The sequence below is a fragment of the Bidens hawaiensis genome, unplaced genomic scaffold (assembly GCF_021521415.1).
Source record: "Bidens hawaiensis isolate Kalapana, Puna unplaced genomic scaffold, B.hawaiensis_p1.1 tig00011693_1, whole genome shotgun sequence".
NCBI lineage: Eukaryota > Viridiplantae > Streptophyta > Magnoliopsida > Asterales > Asteraceae > Bidens > Bidens hawaiensis.
The window spans coordinates 80,157-102,438 of NW_027491925.1; the positions used below are offsets into that span (position 1 = coordinate 80,157).

General features: G+C 38.6%; 1 protein-coding gene and 1 pseudogene across 1 annotated transcript; one reads left to right on the plus strand and one right to left on the minus strand.

Moving 5' to 3' along the window:
- The first annotated feature begins 1,819 nt into the window (after positions 1–1,819).
- LOC143538796 (uncharacterized protein At1g76070-like) lies at positions 1,820–2,486 on the plus strand (annotated as a pseudogene).
- Positions 2,487–9,981: 7,495 nt separating this feature from the next.
- Positions 9,982–13,392, minus strand: LOC143538791 (uncharacterized). The gene is made up of 4 exons (XM_077032263.1): positions 13,221–13,392; positions 13,062–13,144; positions 11,401–11,664; positions 9,982–10,416 (listed from the first exon to the last, which is right to left on the minus strand). Exons 1-4 carry the CDS (start codon positions 13,318–13,320, stop codon positions 10,231–10,233), a joined length of 633 nt encoding a protein of 210 aa, XP_076888378.1. The 5' UTR covers positions 13,321–13,392; the 3' UTR covers positions 9,982–10,230.
- Between the last annotated feature and the right edge of the window lie 8,890 nt (positions 13,393–22,282).

Here is a 22,282-nt window from a genome sequence, read left to right on the forward strand (position 1 = left end):
AGATTTACTTAACTTAAAACTCACGAGTTACGGATTTACTTGAGCTAATACTTATTTAGTTATTTGTATATTAAGAGCTCATAAATCACATTTATATATCCATCCTATCAGGGGCGGATCTATAGTGAAAACGGGTGGTTCCGAGGAACCACCCGAGTTTTAAAATAATAGTGTATTTATATATAGAAAATAATAAAGGAACCACCTTATAAATTAGAAAGGAACCACTTTACAAACATTTGAAGCCTTTGTCTAGCTGGAAACCTATTGGTTTTGTAACCCGGAGGTCACAGGTTCAATTCTGGTTTTTGAAACATATTTTTTTACTTAGTTAGGGTTTTATAATAAACACAACCAGTGACCAGTCCACAAAACACCACACAGCGCCTCCCCAGTCTCGTCGTTTAACCGCCGCAGATCTTCTCCGTGATTCCAATTTATCAAACTATTACTTCTCAAAGCCACCACCATCAGATGACTTCGAAGCTGACTTCCAGGGATTCAAAGACCGAATTCAGGATAACAATAAGCCTAAGCCTTTTGTTTTCTCAGCCAACAATAACTCATCTGGTAATTCACTTTTTTTTCATTAATAGTTTAAGGAATTTGTTATAGGTAAATTACAAGTCGTGAACTTGAAGCTTCTAGATCTGACTTATCAAACTAGATTGATGACATAGAAACTAGTCTGTTCTTTCTTGTTATGAATTGCGTATTCGTAATAATATATATATATATATATATATATATATATATATATATATATTGAAATTTAAAGCTTTTTGAATACCAAAACTAAGTCATTTGAAAATTAATTGATCTTTAAGTTGTTTATTTGTCCCCAGCCCCTGACCCTCTTCAGCCCCTGACTGCCGGCAGCCTCACTCCGTCAGCCACTCGTCCTCGTCACTCCGACCATCGTGGAACGTCGGCAACCTCACTCTGTCAGCCACTCAGCCGTCCCCGTCCTCTTGCCACTGCCTACTCTTACTCGAATCCTCTAATCCTCCCACTTTGAAGGTAAGTTTACATTCACAATCCATTGTTAAATGTTAATTGTTCTTGACTTCTTGTAAAATGTTAATTGCTCTTGATTGTTAAGTTATTTGTTAAATTTAGTTTTAGTTTCTTAGATTGTTGGTTTTAATTTGTTAGTTTTTAATTTCTAATGACGGTGTCTCTTTTATTATTTTATCGTATTTTTATTATGTAATGAACTTTCTCGAACCATCGAACCGACCCGAACCTTAAACCGACCCGGATTTTTTATACCCGACTCCATGAAATAGAAACGTCTAAAAGTAGTGCACCACCCGGAAAAAAATCCTGGATCCGCCACTGCATCCTATTCAATTTAATAACACTTAATTATTTTGAATTCTTTTTCTCATTCTTTGACTACACCAAAATAGAAAATTAAATATATAAATATACGAGTCACTAAATTTGATTCTATTTTAAGAAACGTGACATGATAAAACCAAGAACATAGTCAAACATGTTAAATCCTCCTTAAATTCACCATTGACTTCTCCTCTCAATACACACACATACACACGCCATCACCACTTTGGTGGGATGGTAAAGGCTTTGGCCTTTGGGTGAGAGGTCCAGGGTTCGATTCCTGGCATTGACGGTACTATGTAAATAGTACGAGGAAAGCTTGAACATTCCCAAAAAAAAAACATACACACACGCTTCCCTTATTTTGTCTCATTCCAACTCACCGGAATTCAACATATCTCTACCACCCTACTCCTTCCTCTCTCTTTCCTCCGACCACCATATATATACACACACACTAACCTCATATACAACAATGGATCAACATACAATCTTGAACATCCTACCAAGACCATCAGAAAAACCCCACAAATCCCACATCGGAATATCCTTCTCCGGCCCCATGGTCACCGGCGCCGGCGACAACACCCGCCGGAAAATCAAGAACGCCGCCGTGGTGTACGAACCCACGTCTCCCAGCGTCTCATGCATGGGCAATGTCAAGTGCAAGTACACAAAAGATAAACTCCGCCTCGCCGGAACCAAACTACCACCTGCCGGAAAAAATTTCCGGCCACCGGAATATTCCAAAAGCGAAAATAAGACCAAGAAAATGATGGGGTTTATGAAACTGTTTGGTGATTTGATGATTCCCGGATGCGGTGGCCGGAAACCAGTCGCCGGGAAATTAAACGGTGGGGTTCCGATGTATCTTGATAAAGCTCCGAGCTTGAGTACGATGAAGAGTTTTTCTAGTGGACGGGATAAGTTGTCGGATCATGTTGATAATGAGTCTGATGAAGAGGTTATTGTTGTCCCATCGTCTGCGCCGGTGATGATAAGGAATATTCCGGTAGGGTTTGATGTTAGGGGGGGTAGTGGGATGTACGGAGCCGAGGAAAGAAATTAATTTGTGGAAGAGAAGAACCATGCAGCAGCCTAAGCCTCTTCTCTTGAATAATAATAATAATAATAATAATTAGTTTTCTGTTTTTTTGAAAGAAAAATTAGTTGAAGATATTTGTTTGTTTTTAATTCTTTTAATTAATTCATTATTCTTTGATTTTTTTTAGTCATAAATGTAAATATCCTCGAAACTAAAGGTAGATGTTTTTATTTGATGAAGTCATGACCTATTCGAAGTTTGTAACACCATCTTCATCCATGCAAATAATTTGCTCTCACCATAATAAATGTGTGCGTTTGTTTAATAATATAAACGCGTAGTACGTTGATGAGCGCAGACAAACAAAGTAACTAAAAGGAGATAAACAAAACATAACTGAGTGAACACGATTAAAATCATACATGAACATAAATTTGTTGATCGAGCCTAAAAATCTATTTAAAGTAATTGTAATGGTTGGCATTTTAATCATAAAGTAGACTAAATTGTCATGCCTTAAAAATAACGAATAAGTTTTACACTACCCAACGTAAGCGAATGGTTACAAAAGATAAATGAACGAACGAGACATGTGTTCATGTTCGTGTAGTTAATTGAACAAAAGAAAGTATCCCCGACCCCATGTTCCTCTCCGCCCGTCTCTCTTTCAATGGGCCACGAATCTCTTTACGAGCATTTTACTCGAGGTGTTCTAAGGTTCATAATTCCATGTCAAATAGTGTTTCTTTTTTGAGTGAATTATAATACCTCATCTTTCAAAAAAAACTAGTTACGTGCCGTGTCATTAATCCATATGTAGTTTTGAAAGTTAACCAGACAACTAAAATTATTTCAGACCTCCAAGTTTTACTGTCAGTTCTTTTTCATCTCCGGGTTACTCAATCGGGAGAGACCATAGGGTTTTAGAGAGCGATTAATTATAACAGAAATCGGAAACCGTATCATAATTTTATCATCAGTTTGCAGGGAAAGGAGGCACGGGTTGCAGCAGGGATTTCATAATGGTCACTTGCAGCCAAAGGATGGGTCAAAACAAAAAAGAAAAAGGAAAAAAACAGAAAGCAAGACTCGAACTTGCATAGAGTGAATGCTGGTATAACGCGCGAACACAACACCAACACCCAACTCTTGCTAATAACTCGGATCAATATACATATATATATGCATGGAAACGAAAAAGAAAATTAAAAAGCATAAACTACTTTTAAATGCTGCATATTATTGTAATAAGGCTACTGAGATTCTCAAAAACAAGTTGAGATATGGAATTAATCACGTTGTCAACACCCGAAATTAATAGCGATATTTATAGCAACCGGAATCGATTACGTGATTAGGATAGAACAAATAACAATAACAAAAACAAATACCGATAATGACATTGATATCAATAACAACGAACCAGTACCGAAGTTGTTCAACCGGTATCGATCGGTGTAGGGGTATGGTACTAAACCCGGTTTTACGACCCTAAGTTTATTATGTTTGGCTTATTTTATTATATGGACTAATACAATGTTATTGGGCTGAGGGGGTTTTGTGGAGGTAACCCTAACTGGGCTAGGCCCATTAGGGTACCATGATGGTGGCCATGAGGCTCTCTATATAAGGAGGTCTCCACCTCCTTGTTGAGGGGTCATGCTCAATAAGAGCCACCACCACTTTTTTGTGTCTGTAAACAAGAGATCCTTGAGATTTCTTAGCAGTCACCTCCACACCCCCGAAAAGCCATTGCAGGTCTCAGGCAATCGAAGAAGAAGATCAAGTCGTGGTTCGTTCATCTCGAAAATCCGTGGGAACATCGTTGTGACATCTGACCCGATCCGACCCGACCCAGGTACCCGTTTCTCTGACCCGATCTCTTTCTTTTATTATTTAATATTTATACTTATATTTTACTTTTAATAATAATAATATACTTTTCCCTCCCGCCTCTTTCTCTCTCTTTCTTTCCGCCGTTCCGTCCCTCTCCTCTCTTTCCGCCTTTTTTTCCCTTTTGTCGCCGTCCCGCCCTTAAGCCTTGTTTCCCTCTTTTTCTTCTAACTCTTTGCTTGTCCTTTGTTCCTTCCCGCCTAAGGTTGTCTGCGCAGCTCCACGCGCCAGACTCCTTACATGGAAGCCTGCGTGAAGACATCTTGTTCCTGCGATGCGTGAAGAGAACTCTTCTCGCAGCGCGCTAAGAATGAATGTTCTTCCCGCAATGCGCTAAGAATGTATGTTCTTCCCGCGATGCGCTTAGAATTCTAGGTTCTTCACGCAGCGCGCTAAGGATTTGTGATCCTTCCCGCAGCGCGCTAAGGATTTGTGATCCTTCCCGCAGTGCGCTAAGAATTGTTGTGCCAGCCTTCGCGCTCGCGCACTCAGCCTTCCCGCGCTTAACCCTTGTATCTTCTGTTTATTCCAGCCTGTATGCTTTTGTGTTGTCTTATCTTCTGAGCTGTTGACCTAACCTATCTAATGTCTGAATAGTTACTTTCGGCGCAGCATGCGTACCAACCCCATTGGTTGGTAGAAAAAGTGACTGACATTATCTTTTGAGATCTGCTTTTCCATGCTTTAACCAGTAACTTTATCTGTCCTCTCCCATGCCTTTTTCTGAATCCTGTCAGCCTTTTTCTCTTTTTCCTTGCTGCCATATCTTTTGATATCTTTTGCTTTTGGAATCTTTTGCTTTTTGAGATCTTTTCCCCTTTTTTAGGGATTGTGTTCCCTAGGGTTTGCCTATAAATAATAGTAGTATTTTCTTAACACTTCACACACTACACTTATTATCTCTTCCTCCCTTTTTGCTCTCTGCCGTTGTCCTCCTGCCGCCCCCCTCTCTGCCTCCGTCTTCCTCCTTGTTCTTCCTGCTTTTCCGGTAATATATATTATATATAATAGTTTACTTATTAATTATGCTAACTTATAATCAAGACTTAAAACCAATCGTTAAAACAATAATCTTTAATTATAGGTTAACTTTGCTTGTTTACGAGTTGATTCTTGCATATCTATCATCGCATCTTTATCAAGTGAGTTATCTCGTATCTAATCCCCTTTTATTTTAAATGCTTTGGGATGTTCATGTGTTCATACAAAACTTGAGTCTTAAACTGTTTATGAACTTTAGTCGCGCAGTATCCCATGTGTTGAGGACGTTTACTTGGCTGTTTATTTGTATGTGTGTATCATTAACCGCTTTGTTCGGCCTATTCCGAAGTTTTCATGGTACCATTAGATGAACACGGGAGACCTATCGTTTACGGTTTTCTTTGTTTACACTTGCACAGATGTTTTCTCGTTTTTGTGCTCAATTGGGAGCACGGATTGAACTATGAACTATGAGCTATGATCTATCTAGGCTTGATCACAATCTGATTGCACCCTTGTTAAACACCAGACATACACGTGTTGCGCGCAGATTTTATTGTTATCTATGTATTGTATTAAACTTGATTTCTCACCAACACGCAAGTGTTTGACGTTTATTTTAACACATGTTCAGGTTTGCAGTAGCTGTTTTGGAGCTTGTGGACACGTAGGACGTTTTTACTTTTGGACCTAGAATTAAAATGTATCAAGACAAGTTAATGTTGTTTGAATGTTATAATTTATAATATATTGATTTATGTTTGATTTATGTTCTTTATTTTCCCCGCTGCGCGTGCGCGATAAAATGTGTATTAATAAATATTGACACCAATAGTGTCGCGAGTAATGAAGCAATATGTGGCGCCCCGATGTATAATCCGCCTTTGGTCGGGGTGTTACAATCGTCATGGATCAGGTCAGATTCATTTCATGCTTCGACATTGGCGCCATCCGTGGGACGGCAACGAACTACCCTTCGATTTTCGTCTCGGCTGTCAGATCTCTCCCAGGAAAAACCCAGATCTGGAAGTTTACAGAAAAAGGCTTCAAGGCTTGTTCTATTAAAGCTCAAAAAGATCCATAGATCTAAAAGAGGCTTCCAGATCTGTGCAAAAGGAAACTACCTGATTCAAATGATCAAGCCTCCGGATCTGTGATGGTTTTAAATCCGCTCCGAGCTTCAGATCTATCTAGATCTGATTTACAGATCTAGATCTACATTACAGACCTGGATTTTAAGTTTAAAATTGCAGATCTAACTCTCAAATTTCAGATCCAAAAATTACCAGACTTCCGCCGCCATGTACGCGCGCCCGCAGATTCTCACTCCGCAGCCATGCATGTGCCGCCGCGGGAACCACCATGTGGGTTTCGCGCAAAAGACCTCCACCATGTGGGTTTTGCGCAGAAGACTGCCACCACGCATGCTCGCCAGCGGGTCACCATTCCGCCGACATGCGTGAGCGCCCGTGGAAACCACCACGGAAACCACCATGTGGGTTTTGCGCAAAAGACCTCCGCTATGCATGCGCGCCCGCGAGTCACCACTTCGTCGCCGTGCATGCGCACATAAGGCCAAGTGCCAAACTTAAAGGTTGGGAATCCTCATAAACCCATAAGGCCACGCGCCAAACTTAAAGGTTGGGAATCCTCATAAACCCATCAGGCCAAGCGCCAAACTTAAAGGTTGGGAATCCTCATAAACCCATAAGGCCAAGTGCCAAAGTTAAAGGTTGGGAATCCTCATAAACCCATAAGGCCACGCGCCAAACTTAAAGGTTGGGAATCCTCATAAACCCATCAGGCCAAGCGCCAAACTTAAAGGTTGGGAATCCTCATAAACCCATAAGGCCACGCGCCAAACTTAAAGGTTGGGAATCCTCATAAACCCATAAGGCCACGCGCCAAACTTAAAGGTTGGGAATCCTCATAAACCCATAAGGCCACGCGCCAAACTTAAAGGTTGGGAATCCTCATAAACCCATACGGCTTCGCGCCGAATACAAGACCGAACGCGGCTCCGCTCCGCTCAACGCGCCGTTATAATTAAACCTATTAACACAAATCACGTCGCATGCGCGCCACCGCGGATCAACCATTCCGCCATTCTACATGCGCACCGCCATGATGCTTGAGCGCAGTCGCATATCATATGCTCACGCATCACGTATGCTCGCGCATATTACATATGCTTACGCATCACATGCTCACGCATATTACATATGCTTACGCATCACATGCTCACGCATATCACATCAGCGCACGCAACATCTGCGCATGGCGCATGACACAAAGCCTATGCGCACGCGCAGGCAACATCTGCGCGTGGCGCATGACACAAAGCCTATGCGCACGCGCAGGCAACATCTGCGCGTGGCGCATGACACAAAGCCTATGCGCACGCGCATGCAACATCTGCGCGTGGCGCATGACACAAAGCCTGTGCGCACGCGCATGCAACATCTGCGCGCGGCGCATGACGCACAGTCTACGCGCACCCGCGAAAACCACTACATTATCGCGATGGAAGATATCCGAATCTTAGGGCGGGAGCCTAACAATATCCCAAACGGCCACACGCTAATTTGATATGTTTTTGCAGGTTCGGCTACGAGTCGCACAAGCACATATGACATTATTATTCTCATAGCTCGTAAGTCGCCTCGCGCGCAGGCTTTATTATTCTCATAGCTCGTAAGTCGCCTCGCGCGCAGGCTTTATTATTCTCATAGCTCGTAAGTCGCCTCACGCGCATGCTTATTCATATAGCTCGTAAGTCGCCTCACGCGCAGGCTTAATTATTCTTATAGCTCGTAAGTCGCCTCACGCGCACGCTTAATTATTCTTATAGCTCGTAAGTCGCCTCACGCGCAAGCTTTATTATTCTCATAGCTCATAAGTCGCCACGCGCGCAGGCTTTATTATTCTCATAGCTCGTAAGTCGCCTCACGCGCAAGCTTAATTATTCTCATAGCTCGTAAGTCGCCTCACGCGCAAGCTTTATTATTCTCATAGCTCGTAAGTCGCCTCACGCGCAAGCTTAATTATTCTTATAGCTCGTAAGTCGCCACGCGCGCAGGCTTTATTATTCTCATAGCTCGTAAGTCGCCTCACGCGCAAGCTTAATTATTCTTATAGCTCGTAAGTCGCCTCACGCGCAAGCTTTATTATTCTCATAGCTCGTAAGTCGCCTCACGCGCACGCTTAATTATTCTTATAGCTCGTAAGTCGCCTCGCGCGCAGGCTTTATTATTCTCATAAATCCGTAAGTCGCCTCGCGCGCAGGCTTTATTATTCTCATAAATCCGGCGCGCAAACTGTTATGCATCATTATCGAGATGCGCGCTCTATCTTTTATCAGGCCTCGCGCCATTATTGTTATGATGCGTGCTATATCTTATTCATGCCAGTGCACCATCATTATCATAAAGATCACAACATGTCACCATCATGGAGAAAAACCTCCCAAAACTCAAAGACAATAAAGACAAGGCCGAAGAAAAGGGAAAAAACCGCCTCATGTCCTAACACACCTTATAAAGTCCAGCGCTCCACCTAAACGCTTGCACGCCTAGGAGCAACACTGGACTTGGGGGGCTTGTAGGGGTATGGTACTAAACCCGGTTTTACGACCCTAAATTTATTATATGGACTAATACAATGTTATTGGGCTGAGGGTGTTTTGTGGAGGTAACCCTAACTGGGCTAGGCCCATTAGGGTACCATGATGGTGGCCATGAGGCTCTCTATATAAGGAGGTCTCCACCTCCTTGTTGAGGGGTCATGCTCAATAAGAGCCACCACCACTTTTTTGTGTCTGTAAACAAGAGATCCTTGAGATTTCTTAGCAGTCACCTCCACACCCCCGAAAAGCCATTGCAGGTCTCAGGCAATCGAAGAAGAAGATCAAGTCGTGGTTCGTTCACCTCGAAAATCCGTGGGAACATCGTCATGGATCAGGTCAGATTCATTTCATGGGCTAGGCACATTAGGGTACCATGATGGTGGCCATGAGGCTCTCTATATAAGGAGGTCTCCACCTCCTTGTTGAGGGGTCATGCTCAATAAGAGCCACTACCACTTTTTTTGTGTCTGTAAACAAGAGATCCTTGAGATTTCTTAGCAGTCACCTCCACACCCCCGAAAAGCCATTGCAGGTCTCAGGCAATCGAAGAAGAAGATCAAGTCGTGGTTCGTTCATCTCGAAAATCCGTGGGAACATCGTCATGGATCAGGTCAGATTCATTTCATGCTTCGACAATCGGTGAGGTTTGTTTCGTTACTAGTATGGTACCAGCAATCGGTAAAGTTTACAGCACAAAAAATAAATATTATTTTCAACACAACTTGTACGATACAAAAAAGAAAAATGTGCATAACGATTTCATCACACAAAAGTTGTCTTACGTAACTTGAAAAACACAGTCATGTAACCCAAAAACTAAAGTCGTGTTCCACAGCGATCGAAACCATAAAATCAAATACAAATACAGGTATTGACATTGTTCGGTCAGTATCGCCATAGTTTGTCACTATACCGGTAAGACACTTGGTATAGCCTTCTACTACCTAAAAAAAATTACACAACCCTGTTTCAACAAAATTAATTATACTGGGACGTCAAGAAAAAAAACTTAAAACACCATGTATTTAGTTTTTAATTAATGTTCATCCACACTATGGAGCACCAGTGTGGATGATTTCATCACCATGTTTAAACAAGAGTACGCATATAACCATAAAATGATTCACATTGGGTTCCAAATTAATTTGGTTCACAACCCAACTAGACACCTTCCTTATATAACATCTAGAGTCATGTACAATAAAAGGTCTTATGATTTTAAGACAGCCATATAAAGATACTTATACCCCCATCCAATCTAGTTTTATTTATTTAGCACTAAATTAGAGTCCCAACACTATTTACACCCACAATCACACCATTTTTGCAGACATTGCGCGCCTCATAAGATGGGAAACATGTTATCATCGTCTTCTTCCTCATCATTCATGTCTAGATATTTAAACCCGAGGCTGCCAACATTCTCATTAGGATCATGATACTTGAAAGATGGATTCACATAACATTTCATCTCATGAAACAGATTCAAATTGTCCACCAGTTTGTGAAATACATTGCACCCGCAACACTGCACTCGGATAGAAAAACATATAATTAACGTAACGCACAACCAACACAAGTAATGTGCATTTGAGACGATAATCCAAACTATAAAATGACCATTTTAATATATAAATATATAACTAATGTGCAGTATATGATTACAAAACTATATCCTGGCTATGGTAAAAGTTCTATGCAGAAGACTCTTTCTTGCGACAAGAGAAAGAACAAAATAAACAATTCATTTTTTTCAGTTTTGAAAATCGTAGAATACAAGAAAATGGTTGAAATGCAATGTCTATTACTTTATTTCTCTTCTAATATTGTAAAATATATATAAACAAAATTCGCTTATTTATAGAACCTACAGGTGCATGTAAAAGTTTAAAAAATGAAAACAAAAAACATATGAACAAATTAGTTTAATGATTATTTTCATATAGGGATGTAAACAAACCGAACGAGACCTTGTCCGTGTTCGTTCGTTAAGTTAACGGACAAACATACAGTTCACGAATACATAACCGAAAGAAATTTGTTGTTCGTGTTCCTTCATTAAGGAAATGAACTTGTTCATGTTTGTTTGTTAAGTTCGATAGCGAACGCAAACAAAGACAAACCAACATGATTACATACATGATAATAGATTAATATATATAAATTTGAAAATAAAAAGCAACGTAACAAACATAAACGAACGTATATTATTGAACATTCAGGAACACAAATGAACGCACGCGACTTCTGCCCACGTTTGTTCATTTAATTAACCAAACAGAATTTGTTGTTTATGTTCATTTATTAAACGAGCAAACACAAACAAACTTCCAGCCCAACGGTTCCTGAACATTTGGCCCATCTACAGTCCTATTATATACATAACATGGAAATTTGTATGTAAGAAGTAAGAGTTCTTAAAAATATGAACCACTTATCTAAAAATTAAACGATTTCGGTTTGTTCCTTTTGTTTTCGCAAGAATTTAGTCTTTTGTAATAACCAATAATACCTGGACAAAAACGGTGCCATCAGTATAAGCATGGGGATTAATGGCACGAGTGGTCCTTTGACCACACACGTTGCAAGTGAAAGCAACGCGCATACGACGTCTTGGAGATTTGGTGAAAAGAGACCATGGAAATGTGGAGATGTTCTCGGTATTTGATTCGTTATCGCCACTACCACCTGCAGGTACTGAAGGACCTTCCATGCCAGACCCTGTAGTCCAACCCCTAACATTTGCTGCACTTAACACTAATCCCATCGCATCATCCTGCAATAATTTGGCCCAAAAAGAAAACACCATAAATGAATCAAATTAGCCTTTGCTGCTATGGTTGTTCACAAGCTAAGCCAAAGTCAACTCCGGCTTTGCTTGAATTCTAAACTGAATTGAAATTTTGAGCTTGAGTTCGGGCTTGGTGTTTAACCGGTTTGGCTCATTTTTAATAAAAAAACAGTAACATAGTATATATATATATAAGAGCAAATGAAACACCTCAAATTCTAACAAAAAACAGTAACATTATATATATATATATATATATAAGAACAAATGAAACACCTCAAATGTTCACGAACAAGCATCTACAACAGGTATACACACGTATATAAAATATGCATACACACACACTCAATATTAGCTAGCTAAAAGCTTGAAGTGGCCAAGCTTAAACGAGCTTGAGCCTATAAGTAAGCATATTTAACAAACAAGCTAGAGTCCAGGCTTCACTTATCAAGCTGGCTTGCTAGCCTTGTTAAGTCTTTTATTTATGTAATTTATATTTAATATACATTGATATAATAATAATTATCACATTTAAATATGATAAAATAATTAAATGAGATATATTATGTTAGGTATAAACTTTAATTACAAATATATATAAAAAGATAATTAAAAAGGTATATATTTAACTGATAATTGAAAAAAAGAGCAGAGTTAAAGCTTGAGAAAACTACTCACAAGCTTTGCTAGGCTTGTTTACACCCATAGTATATGACTGCATCTCAAAACTGCTTTTCTACTTATAGTGACTAGATAAAACAATAAGTGGCTTTTAAAGAGTGTTTGGGATTGCTTATCCGAACTGCTTTATCTTGTTCTTAAAAAGGCTCACGTAATTCTAGGCCAAAATTGGCGTAAATTAGAGTCGTGTGTATGAACAACCAAAGGATGCAGAAACTAAAAAAATGTTTACTTGATAAGCAAGTGTACATGTAAACACATATGAGAGAGATATAGTTTCTGGTTGTAAATAACTTATTTGATTGTATATAGACGTGTGTGCCTTAAACCAAGCCACTTATTTCAAAAACAATAACGATTAAGCCGTTTTAATAAGCAACCCCGTACATGTAATCAGAATTACATAATCAAAATCAGTTTTTGCCTAACAATATAGCCGGTTGAGGGCACACCAAATCAGCAAATTCTCGCTCAAATATATGTATAAATACATGAAAGTAACAAACACCTGAGCAAATATCCGAAAACCATTTAGCTTTACATAAAAAGGCAACAAATTTACCTAACATCAAGATCATTATTCCAAACAATCAAATAAAATAGCTTTGTAATTGGTCCACATCATAGAATCTACAAAATACCTAATTATAGTTTGATTTTTAAGCATAAATTGCAAAGACGATGATTAACTATTCGATTACCTTGGAGAAAGGTCGGTAGGTTGACATCGGAACGATGCTGGCATCATTAGGATCCGATCGCATAACAGATTCATTTCCATTACCTAAAACATCATCAAAATAATATTAATCAACGATAGATAGATAGATTGATGAAGCAGGTATGATAAAATTGGTTACTTTTGGAAGAAATTGAGAAGCGAGTGAGTCTTTTGTGTTTGAATCTTGGAGAGAAGGCTTTGACGGGTGCGATTGATGCAGATGAAGCTAGGGTTTCCATACTGAAATCGGTGGATGTTTCTAGAGAATTTGAAGGACTTGCGGATGAAGAAGAAGAAGAAATTGAATAAATGAAAATAAAAAAGAAATTTGGGGCAAGGGTTACTTGTTTGTTTGTTTGTGATGTCATGTCATGTCACGTATGTATGTTTCTTGACCAGCCATTAATTACATAGCTAATCCTTTTTCCTTTCCTTTTCTTTTTTTGTTATGGATAATTTTTTGGAAATATTAGAATTAATAAATAATTCATATGTTTTGTTTTATCTAGTATGTTTCGATGGACCGTGTTAAATGCGCTACGTGTACGAAAGTTATCGTGTGTTGTGGCGGGGTGCGTCAAAAACGCGATCGGTATCTATTTGACTTATTAAGATAAAAGTGTTAAATTTTTGTTATCAAAGTTGAAAGGCTAAAAGTTATATAGTAGAAATTTGGAGCCAAAGTTGTAAGGTTAAAAGTATTGGGGGTAAAAGTTGAAAGAGTTAAGTTTAATTACCAAGGTTGAGAGGTCAAAAGGTAAATATTTGAAACTAATGTGTCAAAACTTTAACTAAATTGTAGAAGTTGTCTTTTAATTGTGCCGCAAAAAAAATATATAGTGACTTAACAATATTTATAGCAACGTCCTCAAATATCGAAAGAGTGGTAGCAACGACGCCGATGTTTACAAGTTGGCTAATGATCTATACACTTGCAAACATAAGCATGTGCTTAGCCACATAAGAGCTTGGGAAATTGTAAAGGCTTCTACAAAGAGGTTTATGATGTTGTGTGAGGTTGAGTAGCCGGAAAGATAACAAAATGTTCGAATGTGGAGAATTTAACATGGGCGGTTCGGATGTGCCTTGTAACAATGTCCTTAACTTGGAGGATTTGGGGTTGAATATGGGTTGGATCCGCAACTCTTAGTCGGGAGGAACAACGCAAAGGTGGGAACATCATCAAAAAAATGCTTTATATCCCAAAGTGAAAGAAGTTTAAGAGGAGATTGAAATATTTAAAGATACTTTTAGAGAATTGTGGTTGAAGAAGTTAAGCCTTGAAGCAGCCGATTTAGAAAAAGAGAACATTCATTTGAAGAATAAGTTGAGCAAAAAAGAGACAAAAGAGGAAATATTCGAAATTATAAGGTCTTTATCTTTATAATACTTGAATATGGAGTAAAGTGTAGTCTGTACGCATTCGTTTTATGTTTGCTATTTGAATGAGAAAGTGCAACACATCGGTTTCATTACAACACTCTGAAACACTACACAATATGAAATCAAACCTTTTTACATTTGTAATATAACCTACTATGTTATAATAATCAGAGTTACGAATTGACTGCTAAAACTTTCTTTTAAAACACTCATATGCATACTTTTCCTTTGTACCCTTTTAACTAGTGTATTTTTAACCTTTCTAAAATTCATGCTATCACGTAGAGGTGTCAATGTGAGTGAGTTGGGTTGGATTTGGGTGATGGGTCAGGATGGGTATGGGTTATGATAGATATGGGGTGGATGGATTTTTAAATTAAAGGGTTAGGAGGGATATGGGTCAAGATGGGTAAAGCTAACCCATCTTAACCAAAGTTAAAGGTTGACATACAAAGGGTTTTAAAAACCCCTCAAAAAAATATTCCAAAAAACTATTAAAAAAATAATAACTTAAAATATAAATAAATGATGTGCGAATATATATATATAAAAATAAAACACGAATCGCAACTAAGCTTTAAAAACCAAACAATCTATCCTAGTTCACACAAACGGCAAGTGTACCAGTCGCGTATAGCAAAGATCAGGAAAGTCCGGGTATCGAACTCGAAGACACGTGAGAACGGCTCAGATTATAAACCCCAATCCAAGTCCTACCTTAAAATATTTAATTGATTTTATTATTTTTTTATATTTTATTTTAATTAATTTAAACTAACTTAACTTAACGATACTAACTGAAAATTTAACAAGACTTAACGGCACTAACAGAGCTCTCAAATATGATGAAGGTGAACCACCCAGGCAAGGTATCTTGACGACTATCAACGACGCTCGGGTGACAACGAACACATAAAACCGGGTTCCAAAGATAATCTAACTAGACAATAATAAGGAAAACAGGTCCCCACGGTCAGTTTTACTAAAGACCCCTAAAAACGTCTAGAAAGAATATAAAGTACGGTTGATTTTCTAAGTACCCAATTGATTTATTACTTGGTCCGTATCAAAATCACAAATTCCTCAAAAATTCATAATCGTAACAAACCTAGGGAATAAGAGGTAATTCAATATTAAAGATTAAATAATTCGGCTTACAAATTAACCTAATCAACGGCTAGAAAACCGCACGTGGTCTCGTAACGGCAAACTAAATCGAATAGACCAAAGAGATAAACCAACTCCTAATGTCTTGGTCCAACTAAAAGGAGATGAACCATTGATATGAACAACTTTAACCAAACAAACCCTATGGTGACGTCTACCACAAACAACCAAAAACACTAAGTAATTAGTCTAACATGTAATCCTAAATACAACACGAAACTAATTCATGTAAAGATAAAATCACACGGGGTTTTATTAATATAACATTGAACAACTAAATAGAAATCATAGAATAAAATCATAATAATATGAAGTTGACACTAGAAAATCAATTATATGTTCGTTACTCAACCCAAAACATTCGTCAAAACATCGTCAATTAACCAAACCTAGATAGTTCTAACAGGTTTAGCTACTCATATCAATAATAAATAAAGACATAAAAGTATTAAACATATTCATGTCTGATCCAAACTCCAAACTAAACATTAACATAAAGAAAAGAAACACCAATAATAACCTTCGGACAAGACTTCCAGTTGTGCACTAGAGAATGTGTATAAAATAATACGTGACCTCCCAAAATATTCCTGACTAAAGAATGTTTGATGCTGCTTTCTTGACACCGATTTAATACTTTCACCCAATTACAGCCGCCAAGATAATAATAATAATAATAATATGATTGTTGTGAGAACTCCCCGTGCGCTGACCTTCGAACCCCACATATATAATATTAGGTATATTTCTTTTTGTCCAAGGTAATTCTTCGGCCCAAGACCCACTGATATGTTATGCTCTTGTTTATTTTTCTCCCTTAGCCCTTTTTATCCTTCACATAAACATATTAAAAGAATGAATTAATTATAATTCGTGGAATTTGAATCATACGAGATTATATACATTTGGGTTGGGGTCTTTCCATTCTCTTTTCTATTATGCTTTATTTTCTTATATCATATAAAACTTTAGCATACCGCTCATGTTACATTTAAGTGTGATCAATAGTATTATTAACTAGTTGGTCTCAAGCATAATAAAACTATTTCATTTTAGCTCGTTATTTTAAACCTTTAAAACTCATATGTGAGCCAAATAGAAATATTATTCAATAAAAAACTAGCTCGAAACCAATTAAAAGTGTATGAAATATTAATATAAGAATATGTATAATTTGGACCACATCAATAAAAAATGTAAAATGTAAAATCTCTAAAATGTTTCCCCCGTCATCCTCGTTCATTAAAAAAAAGTTTTGTACCGGTTCAGGTTCGCGTTTTTCGGGGTTTTTTCAGTTCGGTTTTGTTTTTTTTTCATTTATGTTCGGTTTTGTTTTTTTTTTCATTTCAGTCGGTTTCGGTATTTTTCGGTTTCGATTTCTCAGTTTTTTCGCTTTCAGTCTTGTTTTGTTTTAGTCAGTTTTTTCGGTTTCATTTCGTTTCGATTCATTTTGTTTTATTTTGGTCGTTTACGTTTCAGTTTTTTTGTTTCGTTTTGGTAAGCTTTTTGATTGCATTTCGCTTTTCTTTGTTTCGTTTTGGTCAATTTTTTGGTGTCATATCGGTTTTTTTGTATCGTTTTGGTCGTTTTTCTATTTCGGTTGAGTTTCGTTTCAGTTTCTTTGTTTCGTTTTGGTCGGTTCGGTGTTTTTGATTCGTTTTGATCCGGTTTTTAAAATGCATTTAGTTTTTTTATGTTTCCTTTTGGTTAGTTTTTCAGTTTCAATTCAGTTTTTTTGTTTTGTTTCGGTAGTTTTTCTATTTCAGTTCAGTTTCGTTTCGGTCGTTTTTCTACTTCAGTTTAGTTTTGTTTCAGTTTTTTTTGTTTAATTTTGTCGGTTCAGTGTTTTTGTTTTGTTTTGGTAAGCTTTTCAATTGCATTTCGCTTTTTTTTTTGTTTCGTTTTGGTGGTTTTTCTATTCCGGTTCAGTTTCGTTTTGTTTTTTTTTTTGTTTTGTTTAGGTCGTTTTTCTATTTCAGTTCAGTTTCGTTTCGGTTTTTTTGTTTCAATTTGGTCGGTTTGGTGTTTTTGTTTTGTTTTGGTCAGCTTTTCATTTGCATTTCGCTTTTTTTGTTTCGTTTTGTTCAACTTTTCGGTTTCATATCGGTTTTTTTGTTTCGTTTTGTTCGTTTTTCTTTTTCGATTCAGTTTTGTTTCGGTTCGGTCGATTCAATGTTTTTGTTTAGTTTTGGTTAGCTGTTGGTACATGATGTCAGTAGTTCAGTGTCTAGTGTCTGTAATCGAGTTAGTTGGATTTGTGTTTTGTATTAAGCGAAGTTGGTACTCAAGTTCGCCTGATATGGGCGAACTTGTAGAACAAGCGAAGTTAGGGACAACTTCGCCTAAACATGTTAGGCGAAGTTGTCGTCTGATATAAACATTAGGTTACGGCTAGGTTTATCAATTATTGTACAAGTTTTCAGTTTACGAGTTATTCAGTTTGTGTAATCGGTGATCAGAGAATCACGTGTTTCCAGTTGCAATACAACGTGTCTTTGTTTATTGTAACGTGTGTTTGATCGTGTTAACGTGTATCGTCTTCTACGCTCGTATCGTCTTACGTAGGGATTCCGCACCTACGTAGAACGAGATATTCCGTGTAGATCCGGCTGGGAACCTACAATTGGTATCAGAGCTTTTGCTCGTGATTGTGTGGTTCGGGATTATCACGCGGGTGTAGAAATCGTTTCGTTCGACTATTCGCGGGACGAGTTTACCGAGTTTTTGTGTCCTACTCACCTCCCACCATCAAAAACAACCCATTACACCTTCGCATACCTTGCAAAACGTCAAAATCAAACCTGCAAAATCATCGTGTTCATCAGGCGAAGTTGCCGCTACTGTTTGTAGGGTTTAGGCGAAGATATAAGGTTAAGCGAAGTTATCCACAACTTCGCCTACCTCACAAGTTCGCTTAACTTAAGCGAAGTTATCTACAACTTCGCCGATTCAGGCGAATCTAAAAAGAGAGCGAAGTTACGAATTCAAGCGAAGATAAGACTTAAGCGAAGTTAACTTTAACTTCGCCTACATGTAAGGCCCCGAACCCGGTAGCCCTACTTTAGCGTCGGATTTACTCATAAACACAGTTCTTCAAATCAGAGTTTATTAAAACTTTTCGCGGAATATAAAACATCAATCATTTGTTACAAAGCGTTAAACCTTTTCTTTGATACCATAACACAAAACTTTATATTTAAACATCTTTACTTCTTTCTTCAGATGCCAGCCGTTCAATCCATGCCGTGTGTCATCCTCATGCTAACTCTGTAATCAGCTCACCTGCGTGCATACTAAAAGTCAGCTACGCTGAGTGAGTTCTAGTTAATCGAACGCCATACAATACATACACATACATACATATCCGTAGATACATATCCATACTTCACTAGTTACCCTTCTGTTCTACTTACATACTTGCTACCATACATACATACATATCTACAATCACTAACCTCAGTCTACCGAGAGTACGTTCATAGTTCACCGTCTATACCTGTACTCAAGGTCGTGAACACGTACAAAGGTCCGCAGTCCTTACCTATGTTCACCCTTTATGGTACGTGCAAGGTCCGCAGTCCTTCCCTATACCATCCTACATCCACAACACGTACAAGGTCCACAGTCCTCCCCTATGTTGCAACCTAAACCATAGCACGTACGAGGTCCGCAGTCCTCCCCTATGCTACCACAATACAACTACAGCACGTATAAGGTCCACAGTCCTTTCCTATGCTGATGCCTATCTATAATACGTATAAGGTCCGCAGTCCTTAACTACGTTGTCGTCTATTATCTGTAACACGTATAAGGCCCACCGTCCCTATCTACGTTTACATCTATCATCTACTTTACGTATAAGGCCCGCAGTCCTTAACTACGTTTACATCTATCATCTACTTTACGTATAAGGCCCACAGTCCTTAACTACGCCATCACCAGCCGAGTCTATGTCCGACAAAAGCTAGAGGGATTTGCCATCCTAACTTACTATGTCGAACGTAGAACTCACATACCATTCGTGTACCTGTATACACCTACTTCACATATACAATAATTACATCATAGCATAAGAACACCCTAGGCGTTCTTTACATCATTCATTTAACAACCATACAACCGTCATTTCCTTCTTTTGTTAACTTTATTACGTTCATACACAGAAACATACATATCATACTTACCATATTTATAACGTTACAACCTGACAGTACGTGCAAAATCCGAAGATCGTTCACGTACCATCAAGCAATCATTCATACATATCATACTTACCATATTTATAACGTTACAACCTGACAGTACGTGCAATATCCGAAGATCGTTCACGTACCATCAAGCAATCATTCATACATATCATACTTACCATATTTATAACGTTACAACCTGACAGTACGTGCAATATCCGAAGATCGTTCACGTACCATCAAGCAATCATTCATACATATCATACTTACCATATTTATAACGTTACAACCTGACAGTACGTGCAATATCCGAAGATCGTTCACGTACCATCAAGCAATCATTCATACATATCATACTTACCATATTTATAACGTTACAACCTGACAGTACGTGCAATATCCGAAGATCGTTCACGTACCATCAAGCAATCATTCATACATATCATACTTACCATATTTATAACGTTACAACCTGACAGTACGTGCAATATCCGAAGATCGTTCACGTACCATCAAGCAATCATTCATACATATCATATCATTCACATAAGGCATACACTTATCTCTTAGGATAAGCGTATTAACAAACATATTGAGTATGCACACAGCCCCGAAAACATAACACATAAATGGGGCTAGAAACTCACCTGAATACTGTTACGCTCTCCGTTAATAGTTATTCCCCTCTTGAGCTGTGCACGGCTAACTGTATAATATTTACACGTATCAATTAGCTACTACTACTTATGTTGCGTTTCTATCTTTATATGACCCACAACGAACGGGGGTCCGGGGGCAGCGCCCCTGGTAGCGGGGTTCTAGGGGCGGCAGCCCCTAGCGGGGTCCAAGGGGCAGAGCCCCTGGCTGGGGTTAAGCTGCCTTAACACATTTTCCATTAGGTTTTTAATTTATTTTCTAAACGAACCTCACTTCAGGCGAAGTTAAACCTCGGGCGAACTTGGCTTCAGGCGAAGTTAAACCTTAGGCGAACTTGGCTTCAGGCGAAGTTAAACCTTAGGCGAACTTGGCTTCAGGCGAAGTTAAACCTTAGGCGAACTTGGCTTCAGGCGAAGTTATCCTTAGGCGAACTTGGCTTCAGGCGAAGTTAAACCTTAGGCGAACTTGGCTTCAGGCGAAGTTATACCTTAGGCGAACTTGGCTTCAGGCGAAGTTATACCTTAGGCGAACTTGGCCGTAGGCGAAGTTATCCTTAGGCGAAGTTACGCTTGAAGGCGAAGTTACGCTTGAAGGCGAAGTTCATCAGGCGAACTTAATCTTGCAGGCGAAGTTATCGCGCTGCAGATCTGTTTGCCCATAACTCCTTCGTTTCTTAGCCAAATAACTCGATTTTGGTACCCACGGAACCGTATGATCGGCGCCTACAAACCCCAACCATCAAATCGGCCTAAAATCGACGTTTTAGGGGTCCGATTTGGGCAGTTGGGTTTCGGGTCCGGTTAACCCATCCAATCCTAACCATTTTCAGTAATAATAGCTTTGTTAGATTAGTTCTTACCTTACCAACTCAGATCTACCAACAAATCTCGGGTCTCGGCTTCGAATCTAGATCGGTTAGAATGTGTGTGTTTTGATGGTGTAAGGAGTGTGTGTTAGGGAGTTTGGTGAGAAATGAGATATTTTGGGATTTTGGGGGTATTTATATCCCTGAAATCCCATTCTCATTTAACCTATCTCAATTAACCCAAGTCCATAACCCACTTCCATTACCCGACACTAGCCCGACCCATACCAACTCCTATTCTTTTATTTATTTCCTGATAACCCGAGTAAACTTCCCATCTATTAATAAGTAATATAATTAATATTACCTTTGAAATTTCGGGATGTTACAAGTCTTCCCTCCTTAAAGAGGTTTCGTCCCCGAAACCTAACTTATTCCCTATAAAAGGAAAACTTCTTACATTTACACGTTTTATAGAATTGCCTTCGCTTTCTGAGTTACCCTTCCTACTTCCGACTTTACAGCCATCGAATGGTGGTCATGTGTTTTAGCTATTTAAGGTAGCTTGTCCATGAGACCCTCGATGCACCAAGACTCATCTCATCCTTCTAAGGGTTTCGATTAGTACTTTTAACACTATTGTCTAAAACAACATTTCACCATAACATAATAATCATTCTTAACCAAACTCAAAATAATTTCACGCCACAGATAAACATAAGTTTTAAACCTTAACACAAAACAAGTTCTTAAGCAAATGTAATTTAATAAAACCATTGCATGAGCAATTATTCCTTCATCAGGTGTTCCTCTCTGCAGTTTCCCAAAGTCTTCATCCTTTCGCACCTACCGCCCCTGATTCCTTGCAATCCCTAGCCATGTGGTCAGCTTTTCCGCATTTGAAGCACTTTGGACGATCAGGGCATTCTCGAGAATAATGCCCACTCTTTCCACACCGATAGCACCTGTCTGTCCCAGTCTTGCATTCTCCCAGGTGCACTT

Bases quoted from the DNA above. Each gene is read 5' to 3' on its own strand.
- LOC143538791 (XM_077032263.1), bottom strand. From the start codon at position 13,320: ATGGAAACCCTAGCTTCATCTGCATCAATCGCACCCGTCAAAGCCTTC. The intron at 11,665-13,061 runs GTAATCGAATAG...AAATTATTGCAG, and splicing joins CCTACCGACCTTTCTCCAAG to GATGATGCGATGGGATTAGT. The intron at 10,417-11,400 runs GTATTATTGGTT...ATCCGAGTGCAG, and splicing joins ATGGCACCGTTTTTGTCCAG to TGTTGCGGGTGCAATGTATT.